This window comes from Sycon ciliatum, chromosome 1 (assembly GCF_964019385.1).
Source record: "Sycon ciliatum chromosome 1, ocSycCili1.1, whole genome shotgun sequence".
In the NCBI taxonomy this organism is placed as follows: domain Eukaryota; kingdom Metazoa; phylum Porifera; class Calcarea; order Leucosolenida; family Sycettidae; genus Sycon; species Sycon ciliatum.
The window spans coordinates 57,172,572-57,184,990 of NC_088643.1; the positions used below are offsets into that span (position 1 = coordinate 57,172,572).

Genomic DNA, 12,419 nt, shown 5'->3' on the forward strand with positions numbered 1-12,419 from the left:
GACTATGTAGTCATTGTACTTTGTAGAGTCTATAGACTATGGGACACTGGTCACAGTGGTGCTAAGGCCTACACATGCACGGGTACTAGTATGCCATGATACACACAACAACAGAGGCAAATACCTGTACTGTAGTCTGTAAAGTCATGTATAATTATAATCATAACCTCATTGACATTGATAATGCATTGCTTTGACTATTCACGGTGCTAGACTCGCAATTTGTAGTCATAGTAGACTACTAGTACTGATTAGTAGGCACAATGTATCTCCGATGAGCACATCACTATCTCTTTCACGCACTCACGCAGTCTACAGTACAAAATACACACACACACACACACACACACACACACACACACACACACACACACACACACCACGGACATGGGGAGACGCCGATACAGTAGCATTGCCCTAATCCGGGCAGGTTGTGACAGAGCACTGCCCATAACTAGAAAGGGGAGTAAATTCACATTCACCCAAGTACTCGTAGGCACCGGCACAAGCGGCTGGCTACTCCCTAACTAGACGGAGGCTCTCCAAACACATTGTTTGGAAAACAAGAACTACAGCACATTGCAGTAACGTTAATTATGTACAACTTGAGATCAAAGCAAACAGGACAACCCAAAATCGGTAATAAATAGAACACTCCATTGAAGTGTAAGATTGAACGCTTGACAAGAAACCGCATGCGCTACTACTGCATAGAAACTGTACCCTAGTAAACACCAGTAAAATGGCCCGATGCCTAACTAGACCAAACGACATGACAATAAAAAATAACTCTACACTATAGAATCCTAAACCAACCCAAAAGGGGTCCATCATTATATATTGATTATAATATTGCTGGTAGATCTACTCAGTGAAGCATCAACAGTATGTACATGATTCACTCTGGCCAGTGTCATAATAATTTTATGCACGAGTGCAGTGCTTTCGCATTAAAAATGGCACCAAATTAAGTCGAATAAATGCACGTCCTATGGTCTAGTCAACAGTGATTTTGTTAGTTAGGGAGAAAATATTTGGAGGTCTGTTTCCAGCACGAAGCTTCCAGTAAAAAATATGCACGAAGTCTGGGAAGCGATGGAAACAAGTAGTACAGCTGAAGCTAATACGTCCCTAGTGCTGGTATTCTGGCTGAGATATATGGCGACGAAAGTGTGCAAGTGGAAAACTAAATGAACTAAATGGAGTAGATCATTGTCCTGTACTCCTCAAGAAGTTCAAACTCCTTTTCAAGCGTACTGTCCAGATATTCATCTCCTTCTCCTTCTAAGTCCGGAACCAGATCGTTCTTGATTGCCTTTGCCAACTCGTCCTCCTCATGGGACCTTTTGCGTGGACCCTTCTTCCCGACCGCCTTTACTATTTCCGGATCCAGCTGTAGGGCTCTAGCCAGCTCGGCACCGGCAGAGTCCCACACGACGCCATTCGCCTGAGACACCCCATCAGAATGGCATTCGTCGAGAATCCCACCGGTGGAAAGGAGATGATCGATCAGTGGCTGCAGCTGCATGTCGTAAAGCCGCAGACCAGCACGGAGAACAGACTCGTCGAAGCCCATGGCTAAGCCCTGCTGGACGAGGCCATCCTCAGCGTCTGCCTGTGCATCATGGTCAATGTGCTGCAGCTGCTGTCGATACTCATCAAGAGCAGCTGCCTCTAGTGTGTCACGACTCTCCTGCAAAGCAATAAGGCTCGCAGACATATTGTTATTACACTGGCGCAGAGCCAGCTTGCACAGGATAGGCGGGAAGCCCATGCTACAGAGCTTGTCATACATGTCCACGTTGACGCAGGCACTACCATTCGCAATGCGTCCCAGAGCGCGTGCGCGCTTGCGATTAGCCGATTGCTCGGCAACCAGCAGCTCGCTCTGCTTCCTCATCTCGGCCTTTTCCATGAGACTGAGAGCAGCGCGCTGTATGTCATGGCCACAGGCACGCAGAGCAATGCGTGCAGATTGCTCGCTACATCCAGACATGGACATCAGAATGCCCAGCTGTTCTGAGCTGACTTGCAAGCTGCTCAGCTCCGTCTTGGATTGCTCTACCAGCTCTCTGGCGGAGTTGGGCCGGCCTGTGAAGTGAGCCACAACAGCCTGCAGCAAGTGAAGTCGCCCAAGAAGCAGCTTCTCTGCGCCTACATTGCCCTGCTTGTGCAAGGCCAGCCGCTCCATGTTCTTACCATACGTCTTCCGCAGCGTTGTCTCACAGTTGGCGAGACGATGCTCAGCCTCCGGCAGTGCACCCGTTTCTCGCAGTAGCAGCTGGCACCAGCATATGTCCAAGCACAGAACGGCATAGTTATCCACTAGTGACAGTATCTTGGCACTGCACTGGGAAAACTCACGATCGCCCTCAACCAGAACGGCCAGCGCCTGCCGGAGATCATTGTCAGATGAAGCTCGCCGCAGCATGGCCCTCCCTTTCTGGTGTAACGTTAGAGCCAGTGTCAGGGCACGGCGCTCGGCCGAGGGTAAGTCAATCGGCCGACCCTGCTGGTCACAGATGTCCACGTACGGGCCCACGCCATCGTCCTCTCGGCCGGCCAGTGACGAGGCTACATTGCGAACACGAGAAGCACCATGCGCCGCGGCTATCTCGCTGATCTCCCGCTGTTCCTCGGCTGATATTGGCAGTGTCATCAAGACTGAACCTGCACATACACCTTGCTCACGTAGCAGCTTTACGTCATCGACAACCTGGCCACAATGAACAATGCGAAATGAACCGACACGAAGAGACGCTGCCTTTGCCACAAGTCCGTGCAGATGGGCACCAGGCTTGTCCAGAGACGCCGTAACATTAAGTACCTGCACCTCGGCTTCGGCTTCACGACGAACCTGCACCGTGAGCTGCTCGCCAACCTCTACCTTTGATGCAGACTCCAGGCCTGCACGCCGTTGACTGAGTTTGGATATGGCATGTTGCCGCAGCGTTTCAAGCATGGCTATTACATCAGCCTGCGACGCACCACTCACCTCAGCATAACGGCCAACCATTGCAGGGTCATACGTGCCAGCGCTAAAGCCATCTTCTGACGTGTACGGCTCCAGCCACAGCTTCACGTTATCAGCTTTTAGTAACTGTCGCACCACGTCGCGAAGTCCACCTGCACCCTCAGCCATCCTTGTCGGTGCGTACAGTAACTGAGTTGGCACAGTCGTATTCACAGAACACAAAATATAGTTCAGCAGTGAATGCGCAGCTACTTCAAATACTGCAAAGGAAACACCCGTTTTATCTTATTCTCAGCACAGCGAAAGAAACGCTCCTAAAATTCTTCAAACAAGCAAAGTCAGCTCTCAACCAGAATGACCCCAGCTGTGGCGACAAATGCTACTTTATGAGTCGACGATGTAAGTCTTGTGATGATCGGATCCAGGAACCTCCAACAACTGCATAGGTCAGCTAAACCGTGTAGCTTCCAACTTTACTTTTGCCTGGTAGAACTACTTGGAGATACACTTAGAGAAAGGACCTCTAGTAATGGCAGCCTAGCATCCACAAAGGCCAAAGTGACACTGACAGGCTGTGACAGCCTGAAAAATGCTACTCGCATCAAGAAAAATGGATCATAGACTGATAATCTCTGATTTGAAATGGCTCACCCACGTGCATTCTGTCGACTATGAGTTGGCGATGAGTCAGATCAAGAGAGAAAATGAATCAGTGCAGTGCGTACAAAATCGGTATCTCGTGATCATTCGGTACCGGTATACCGGCCAGCTACACATGTCATCAAGAGTCCATGGACTCTTGATGTCATTGATGTCAACAAAATTTTCATGAGATGAGGTCATGGTCAGTACAAAACAGTCGTCATTCAAAATATTTTCAAATATTTTTGTTGAGAGAAAGCAGAAATGCATTGGCATTGCAAACACTTTCCCTTTTTCCATTATTTTAGGTCTCATGTTTTGTAATCAAATTTGGAATGGCTAGCACCACTAGAAGTAGAAGTAATGAACTGAACTTGAAGTGGTTAGTTCTTGCTATCTCTGCCATTTCGAGTGCCGGTGTGACAGTGAGTGAAGAAGAAGGCACCACTGTCCAAAACCAACCTGCTGCTGTAGAATGGGATTCGAACGGCTATCTATCCTTCTGCCTATGCATGGGGCGATTTGGCAACCAGGCGGCACACTTCCTCGGTGGTCTGGCAATGGCTAAGAGAATCAATCGCACTCTGATACTTCCCCCATGGAACGATGGACACCTAGTTCAGTTTGAGCAGTGGTTCAAAGTTGAGGCAGTCAGTCAGTACCATCGTGTAATCACTGCTAGTGACTTCATGGAGAAGCTAGCCCCAGCTAACTGGCCTCCTGAGAAGAGAGTTGGAATGTGTTTTAGCTTCCCGGGAGGTTCTTCGCCGCCATGCGTCATGGACGATTCTGATCATCACTTCTGGTACTGGCGGGCACAAGGAATAAAATTTGTTCGCACCGAACAGTATTACTTGAGCTACAATGCGGAGATAGCAGACACAAAGCGCGAGTGGGATGAGCGTTTTCCGGCCGATAAGTATCCAGTTCTTGCCTTGCGAGGTGCACCGGCTGGTTTTCCTATGACAAAGAAAAACAATGCACTGCACGAGCACTTGGTTTGGTCTGATGCAATAGCCAGCGAGAGAGATCGTCTCATTGCTGAACACCTGCCCGCGGGCGGGAAGTTCGTTGGCATTCACATTCGGAACGCGCAGGACTGGGTGAACACCTGTAACATGGTGGATACGGCACGTGGGTCCAGCCTGATGGCCTCACCCCAGTGTGTCGGCTATGAAGCCGGCACAGGCACCGTGACCAAGGACATGTGCCTTCCTTCACGCCATTCCATTGCACAGCACACAGCAGAGACCGTGAGCAAGATCGGCGCCAATGCCGTGTATGTTGCCACAGCCGACGACCCGATGCTTGATGACCTGCGGTCTGCACTCGGCAGCAGTGTTAAACTGGTGGCGCTGAAACCTCGCCCTCAGCTGGACCTTGCCATCTTGGCCCAGGCAGATCATTTCATTGGCAACTGTGTCTCGTCCTTCTCTGCGTTTGTTCGACAGGAGAGAGATGCTAATGGCAAGTCAAGCAGCTTCTTCAATCATGGAAGATCCCACCTTTCACCTATTGTCCATGAGGACCTGTGAGTCCAGAACTTCTTGTTGATAGTTAAGAGAGACAGACTGTTAGCTGCTTGCGAAAGCATTTGAAACATGCAACCATCTTTTTTTACATGCAACTTTACTTCAACTTTAGGATGTGTTTAACTGCAAAACATGCTGACATATTTATTTTACCTACTAGTAGTCGGGCCCCCACATAAGAGACCATGACGCGTTTTTTTAGGTGCTTCTATTTTGAAACAGAATTTTATCCCACTTCCTGCTCATTAAACTACAAGTCCTACTCGTCTACAGTGGATACCTTTCCCTGGTGATTTGTTCAAGTCAGGTGCTATAGGATACACATTTGTATGCTCTGCTCGATGGGGAGCCTAGTTAGGAAAGGGAGGTTTCACCTGTGGTAGCCTCTTCCGCCCAATAAGACCAGTGGATACACGATTACGAACCGGGCTGGCTTGCACTTGGATAGCTCGAGTGAGCGTCATCATTGCCTCTGTGGCAAACCATGTGACCGAGAACGTGTCGGAGGGCACACAGCTGCTCGGAGCTTTGATACATACATGTATATACTGCTTACAGTGATGGCAAGTGAAGTCCGCAGTGCCAGGTGGAGCGCAGTGCCAGGTGGCCACCCTCTAGCTTTGCATGCGCTGGCCACAGAGAACCCTCTCGGGCACCAACGTCGGATTACTCGGTACATCGCTCGCCACCAGTGTTTGTAAGTGGATACAAGACCATGAGTGCTGAAGTTTCGAAAAACACTCTTGGTTGTTGAGTTGTTCTACAGTTGTCTGTAATGCAGCTTTCAGTTGTGCTCTTTTTTTCTTTTCTTTTTACCACTACAGGTGGAATCCTGATAATTCGAATACGGCTTAATTCGAACATACCGCTTAATTAGAAGTTTTTCCAGGACCGATTTCTGTCAATACGATTCCCACATATATTTTTCTGATAATTCAAACCTCGAACCGGACATGTCCGATTAATTCGAAGTTCCACGGATTCCACTTACATAGAAAATGTGTGGGATTTGTGCTGATAATTCGAAGTTAGCAAAGTGTAATTCGAAGTTCACTGTACACTGTACTGGTCAGTTCAACACTCTCTCGACCTACTCCCACTTGCTGCACTATACACCCAGGTGTATCGAACACTCTCTCGACCTACTCCCACTCGCTGCAAGTATTTAAAGTAACAAACTTGTGAAAATCTTTGGTGTGCCCGCTCCGTTCTGTCTCCAAACACGAATACCGTTTCTTCCAGGGTCAGTCACTCAAGCAAACTAAAGGCGCACATGGCTATTGATCGTGCAGCAGATATCAGAAATACGACTCGTATCATCAAGCTGAATGCACACCATCCTAAGCAGCATACATACAGTCATACATACATTGCCAAGCTCCAGAATCAGCTCAAGTCTAATAAAGTTCCTTGGAAATGGCTCGGCCTGCCATTGGCTGGAAGGAGACGACAGGCCATCAATCGAAAATATGTGTGACAATAAATCATCCTATCAAGTCAAGTAAGTACGTGTATCGAAACATTGGAAACATTCAGGTTTTTAGAGCAAGCCTGCTGTACATAAACACCAGGCTATTCCCAAAACACTATTACATGTACCGGGTCATAATGCCGGGAACATGAGACTAGAGAAAGGGTATATGGAAGTCATCACGGTGCCTTGCTTAACATGACATTGTGTCAAACTCGCCTCACATTGCTGTTTCACTGATGACTGGACGCTCTGTCTTGCCACCAGTCCCCGACTCAATAGCTAGGTTATCCTGGGGCGAACGAGATACCTCGCTAGGACCTGATGTCGGTGTGGGCGTCCTGGGTATAGATAGCCTGTTGTAGTCAAGATCGTTCCGAGCATTGCCGTCTTCGGGGGCACATGCCAGTGGAAAAAAGATGGGCATTGTTCTACTGACATTTCCATCCTCCACCAGGGGAGTCTTCAGAGCCTGCTTATAACTATGCAGGCTTTGCTTATCTTCATCCACTTCACCAATTTCGGGCATTTGGCCCGCAGAGTCTCCGCTTGTGCCCCCGCCACTGGAACGGGAGATGGCTCGCACCCTCTTGGCAATTGCCTTAATGTCAACACTCAAGGACCGAGAGTGTCTGCCCGTTGCATCCTCGAGCGCCTTGACGTACTCATCCTCCTCCTCTCGCGACAGTTGGCCAAGCTTGCGTAGGCTGGGAACTAAAACCAAGATGATGTAGCCCACGACAAACTGTATGGTCGACAGGTGCTTGAGCATACTTTTAGTATCCGGACTGGTAACGACCGACGCGACTCCAGTGAATGCAGCGCCCAGGGCAACAGTCAGGACCGATGCAACGGCAATCAGAGCAAACAATCTAGACCTGGGATCGTATACAACGGCCTCCATCTTGCCATGTGCCGCCAGCCACATCAGGTAGATACACAGCACCAGTGTGACCAGGTTCAGCAAACAATCGTACACCAGTTGGCTCTCTTCACCACCGTCGTAACCGCAGACCAACTCGACTTTGACATGGGGCGTCACCGTTCTTATGACACTCATGGCATCACCGGCGGTGATAGATATAATCAATATGGCTGCAGTGATGCACTCAGCAACAAGCATTCCCAGAAACCTGATTGCTGGGTAGATGAATATCGTGCCCACCTGGAAGTTGTGTGCCAGGCATAGACGATGAATCGCGAACAGGAGCGGAAACGAGGCAACAGCAGTCAAGCCCACAGCAGACAGCACAAACCTGGCGACGCAGATATTGTGAGAGGGACCGTTGACTTCCAATACAGTAGATGTCAGTGCAAGCAACATCCCAAACAGGCAGAACAGTGTCGGCTCTCGACCAAATGCAAAGAAGCTGTCATTGTACCTCTTCAACGTCCACGCAATGCCAAGCAAGGTAGCTATAATAGCGAGAACTGCCAAGACCACCACAACAATGGCCGCGGCTGACGGAGCGCTGAACTGTTCAACTTTCACCGGAACACAGTATGTGTGATCAGCGCTGCTCTTCGTCGCATTCTCACAGGGCACGCATGTATCGCTGTTATTCATCAGAGAGATTCGATTCTCCGGACATGAATCACACATCCAGCAACAGGTCTGGCAGGAAGTGCTGCCTTCAATTTTCCTGACCACTCTCCTTGTTCCGGGAGGACATGTCTCACTGCAGACTGACACCGGCCGTGTATTGATCTCAGAGTTCCAGATCACTGCTGCCTCGTCCAGCGTGAACTCGGAGCCACAGGTGTCCAAAGAAGAATTGGACGCACTTGTATTGTCTGAGCTGCAAGTCGCGTTCCCTCGCAATCCCGTCAACGCTTTGCTGAAATTGCCCACAGCGGGGAATGAGATCGTGGCATTATCTACTGCACTCACTTGCATGTTCCTGATATCATACAGCGAGATGTACGGATCGCCGTTATCATCAAAGGAAAAGTTGTTGCCGTTGATGGTGGTGAACGACACACTCTTAAGAGCCTCAAGGAGATTTGTCCGTGCTTCAACTTCAAGACATGATACGCTGCCGTTGCAAGGTTTATTGTACAAATTGTCTAAAGCATGCGCGAATGCAAACACGGAGTGATATACATACGGAACTTTGCTGTCCATGGCGTAGTTAGTAGCTAGAGAAAATTCACTGTCACTCCTGCTACCGTCGCTTCCGTTCGCTGACATGGCCGACTGGCGTTGGAGCATCCTTGTCCAAAACTCGTCGAACCAGGGATTGTCCATGGTGTTGGAACGCGTGCGGCTCGTCCAATGAGACTGGAAGTCCGCGTAGGGTGACGACAGCGGAATGGGACTGATCGACCCCCTAGACACACCCACTGCCATGTCAACCGCAGTGGCCGTGTCGCCCCAAGCATCCACGCCAATAAAGGTAATGTTATGCTCCAGCGCTGCCTTCCAGAGTGACTCGTTGCCGGACCTTTTGGGATACTGGAAGAACTGAGATGTCTCACTGGCCTGGGTGAACATCACCACGACTGTCGAGCGCTTGATTGGCTCATCAGTTAGAAGTTCTGACCATATCTCTTCGTAGACGGTATCATTGTGGGAAGCGCCTTCTCGAATCTCCCAGGTCTTAGATTGGCAAATTTGCGTTACTCGTTCCGCTTGCATCTGTTCCGTACAAACCCGGGAAAATCCAAGCGCACTCTTCACCGCATTGATGCCATCTACGCCGAAATCATCGGCCGTGTGTATCAGGCCGACAAACTCCCAATCCAGAGTTCGTATCATACGAGCAATAGCTCGTGCCGTGCCTCGGTCGCTGGGTATGGTACGCAGGAAGTATGGAAAGCTGCTCGACATGCTCAGCTGGGTACTCGTGGCGCCGTAACTGACCATGGGCAGCTGGAAAAGACCCAGCAGCTCTGTTGTCGCCAGACTCACTGAGCTGGAGAACGGTCCGACGATGCCGACAACGCTGGGGATCAGCTTACTGTTCGACTGCGATTCGCTTTCCGCAGGGCATTGCACATCATCGGTGGACTTGCCGAGGAACTCCAGGCACTGTCGGACGGCGTGCGATGACAGGCGACACGTATCGCGGATCTCGTAGCCAAGCGTGACATTCTTCAGCAGCGCAGTGTTGCTGTTCACCATGTCGACGGCATGGCGCATTGCCTCCACCCACTGCTGCGTTTGATCCACCAACATGCCACAGCCCGTTGTGCCGTTCCCGTACTCGGCCAAGGCATGGATCGGAAACAGTCCGCCCAGGTACAGGTCTGCAGCGACGCTGGTACGATTGCATACACGACTGTTATCCTTGCAGGGCCCAAACATGACTTGTTGGCACTGAACACCAGCCGGCAGGTATACATGCGCCGTCAACATGAGCAGAAACAGCACCAGCTGCCACGGCAGCGGCATGTACACCTGCTCCCTGGTGCGCAGGTGACTTGAGAACCCGCTGCCTTTCCTTGCACTTTGCCATCTGCATAGCACCAGCTGATCCATTGCCCAGGGGATGCTGGCCTTGCTGTGCATACTATGCAGCTAGGCGGGTATTATACGGGATATTATGAGCACCAAGTCACTCCTTCTTGACCCAGGCCAGCAGGACAAGAACACACAGCATGCAGTGCTCCAAGCCAGCTGTCGACTGTACAGAGCTAGTGAAGACACCGATTGCTACTTTGCATTCAGAAAGCACAATCACTCGTACATGAACATACACGTAGTTATTGCCTGGTGTCCAAACGGGTGTCAACAGGGTCACACCTTCCACACTCCTGTCCTCAGCTGCTCGTACTTCGTACTAATCGTAGTTGATTAGATCTACTAGCGGTAACACTTCTGTACAATGCTAACATAGACACACGCGTACGCCGCGCTGGACAGGCAAGGAGGCACCACCACCATCCACTAGTGCTAGTAGTACTACTAATACTATTCTGACCGGGCTCTCAGGTGAAACCAATGACTTCGACAAAATAATGTCGAAATGGAACAGCAGGGTTCGGCTGGCAGTAATTTTTAGAATTCTTCCAGTGGCTTACACGTGCCTTCTGGCAGCATCGAAGATCCAACGATGGCTATGGATAGTGTTTTCACAAGCAAAGCGGCGGTAACAGGGAAAGCAACGCACCGCCGTGATCAATAATATTATTGCGGCAATGCAATGGGCTATGAATGACTAATGAGGCACCGACAGCAAGCGAGGCTTTTATATTTCTCGACGAACAACTCCACAGACATGACAGTCAGTACAGCTGGCGCGATGTCATTGCTCAATGGATCACGAACGCTCGCAGCAGCGCAGTAGATCTACGAGTTGTAGAGTCTAGTGAGCAGAGTTTCTGTAGATGCCGTACAAGTATGGCCTCTGGGGTGCACTCTCCATGGACCAGATCAGCAGAATGATTATGTACTCGTAGATCTACTCCACACCGACAGCTCACTGAGACACAACATTAGAGAATCTCTTGAAGCACAACGCAAGCGATCGATTCTGACTTCACCAACTATAGTAAAGACTAGTTGAGTAGCGCGGCTCGACTGATAATTATCTGAAGCTAACCAATGCAATGGCAGTGTTTTGCCTAACTTTTGGCCCAAGCACTGCTGCGATGAGCTAGGCCAGAAGTAAGACTAAGAGCTGACTCTCCACTGTCTGTGTAGGCCACGAGGATGCGTCGACAGTGCTCTAGTACTTTAGTAGTAATACTAATAGTAATAGTAATACTACAAAGACTGAAAGAGTAGGGGATGCTGCTAACGTATAACACTTACAATGAGTCAGTCTACTCAACAGAACTACTAAACAGGCAACGGAACAGGATGTAGAATCTCCCGATAATGATCATGTTTGTTACGCGTCCCTGCGCTGCATCAAGCTACAGTGATTCTCTTCCGCGGAGCGATCCGCACGATTTTAGTCCACTCACCAGCGACTATCTACTGACTAGGACTACGACCGATCGGGATCCGGGGTCCGGGTATCCATGACTTGTACAGACTCAGCAGCGTAGATCTACAACTCTTGGTGTAGCTCAAAGAAAACACAAAAAGGACCTGCCCACATGTATCTAGCTATCCATATTATCCCCGTCACTCTGCACGTGCAGCTCCTGTCACCACAACCTGGCATCATGCACAGGACTCAGGACTGACACTGAGCACAGCTGTGGCTTCGTTCCGTAAATACCTTTATCCTTGACTGCTTTTTCTAGTGCAGCATATATGACACTTCTTGATTACAATAAATTATCTTGTGTGTGTTGTGACACCACACTACCACATCGCCATTCAGTCATTATGACGCCACACTACCGCATCGACATTCATTCAATTCAGTCAGTATCACCGGATTCACCACCCACATTCGCCAATGGCATGGGCGGACGGAATTACCGGTACGTGGTACCGGTATGTGATGGAGCTCTTGCCTCGGACTGTGTCAGTGTGGTATACATGTACAAGTCATGTAGCTGTACGTCATGCATGCTGTGCGCGGCCTTTCAAGAATGCGCGCGCCAACAATGCAACAAAGTTACATGCTGTGCACGCGAAAACAGCCAAAAACGTCATGTCGGAAACCAATGTGGAAATAACTATCAGTGAGTTGTATATTTTAAAGTCATGTACATAATAATTTCGATAATTATTACCGTTTTGCACATATTTTTTCAGACTATTGTACCCGTATAACGATGAATTATTTGACCTCAGATGACGAGCCAAGGAAACAATTCTAAAATGGAAAAATGTGGGCACACGTTATGCGATCGAGTCCACCAACTAAACCAGATTTTGAACAGTCAGACGTGCACAATC

General features: G+C 49.4%; 3 protein-coding genes across 3 annotated transcripts; 1 reads left to right on the forward strand and 2 right to left on the reverse strand.

The window, feature by feature from the left end:
- Window positions 1–579: 579 nt before the first annotated feature.
- On the reverse strand, window positions 580–3,652 carry LOC135804508 (NEDD8 ultimate buster 1-like). The gene has a single exon (XM_065318394.1). The coding sequence runs from the start codon at window positions 3,140–3,142 to the stop codon at window positions 1,196–1,198; it is 1,947 nt and encodes a 648-aa protein (XP_065174466.1). The 5' UTR covers window positions 3,143–3,652; the 3' UTR covers window positions 580–1,195.
- A 211-nt stretch (window positions 3,653–3,863) lies between these two features.
- On the forward strand, window positions 3,864–6,138 carry LOC135804510 (GDP-fucose protein O-fucosyltransferase 1-like). The gene has a single exon (XM_065318396.1). The coding sequence runs from the start codon at window positions 3,952–3,954 to the stop codon at window positions 5,149–5,151; it is 1,200 nt and encodes a 399-aa protein (XP_065174468.1). The 5' UTR covers window positions 3,864–3,951; the 3' UTR covers window positions 5,152–6,138.
- A 272-nt stretch (window positions 6,139–6,410) lies between these two features.
- LOC135804509 (metabotropic glutamate receptor 6-like) lies at window positions 6,411–11,558 on the reverse strand. The gene has a single exon (XM_065318395.1). It carries the CDS (start codon window positions 10,128–10,130, stop codon window positions 6,840–6,842), a length of 3,291 nt encoding a protein of 1,096 aa, XP_065174467.1. The 5' UTR covers window positions 10,131–11,558; the 3' UTR covers window positions 6,411–6,839.
- Window positions 11,559–12,419: the final 861 nt, after the last annotated feature.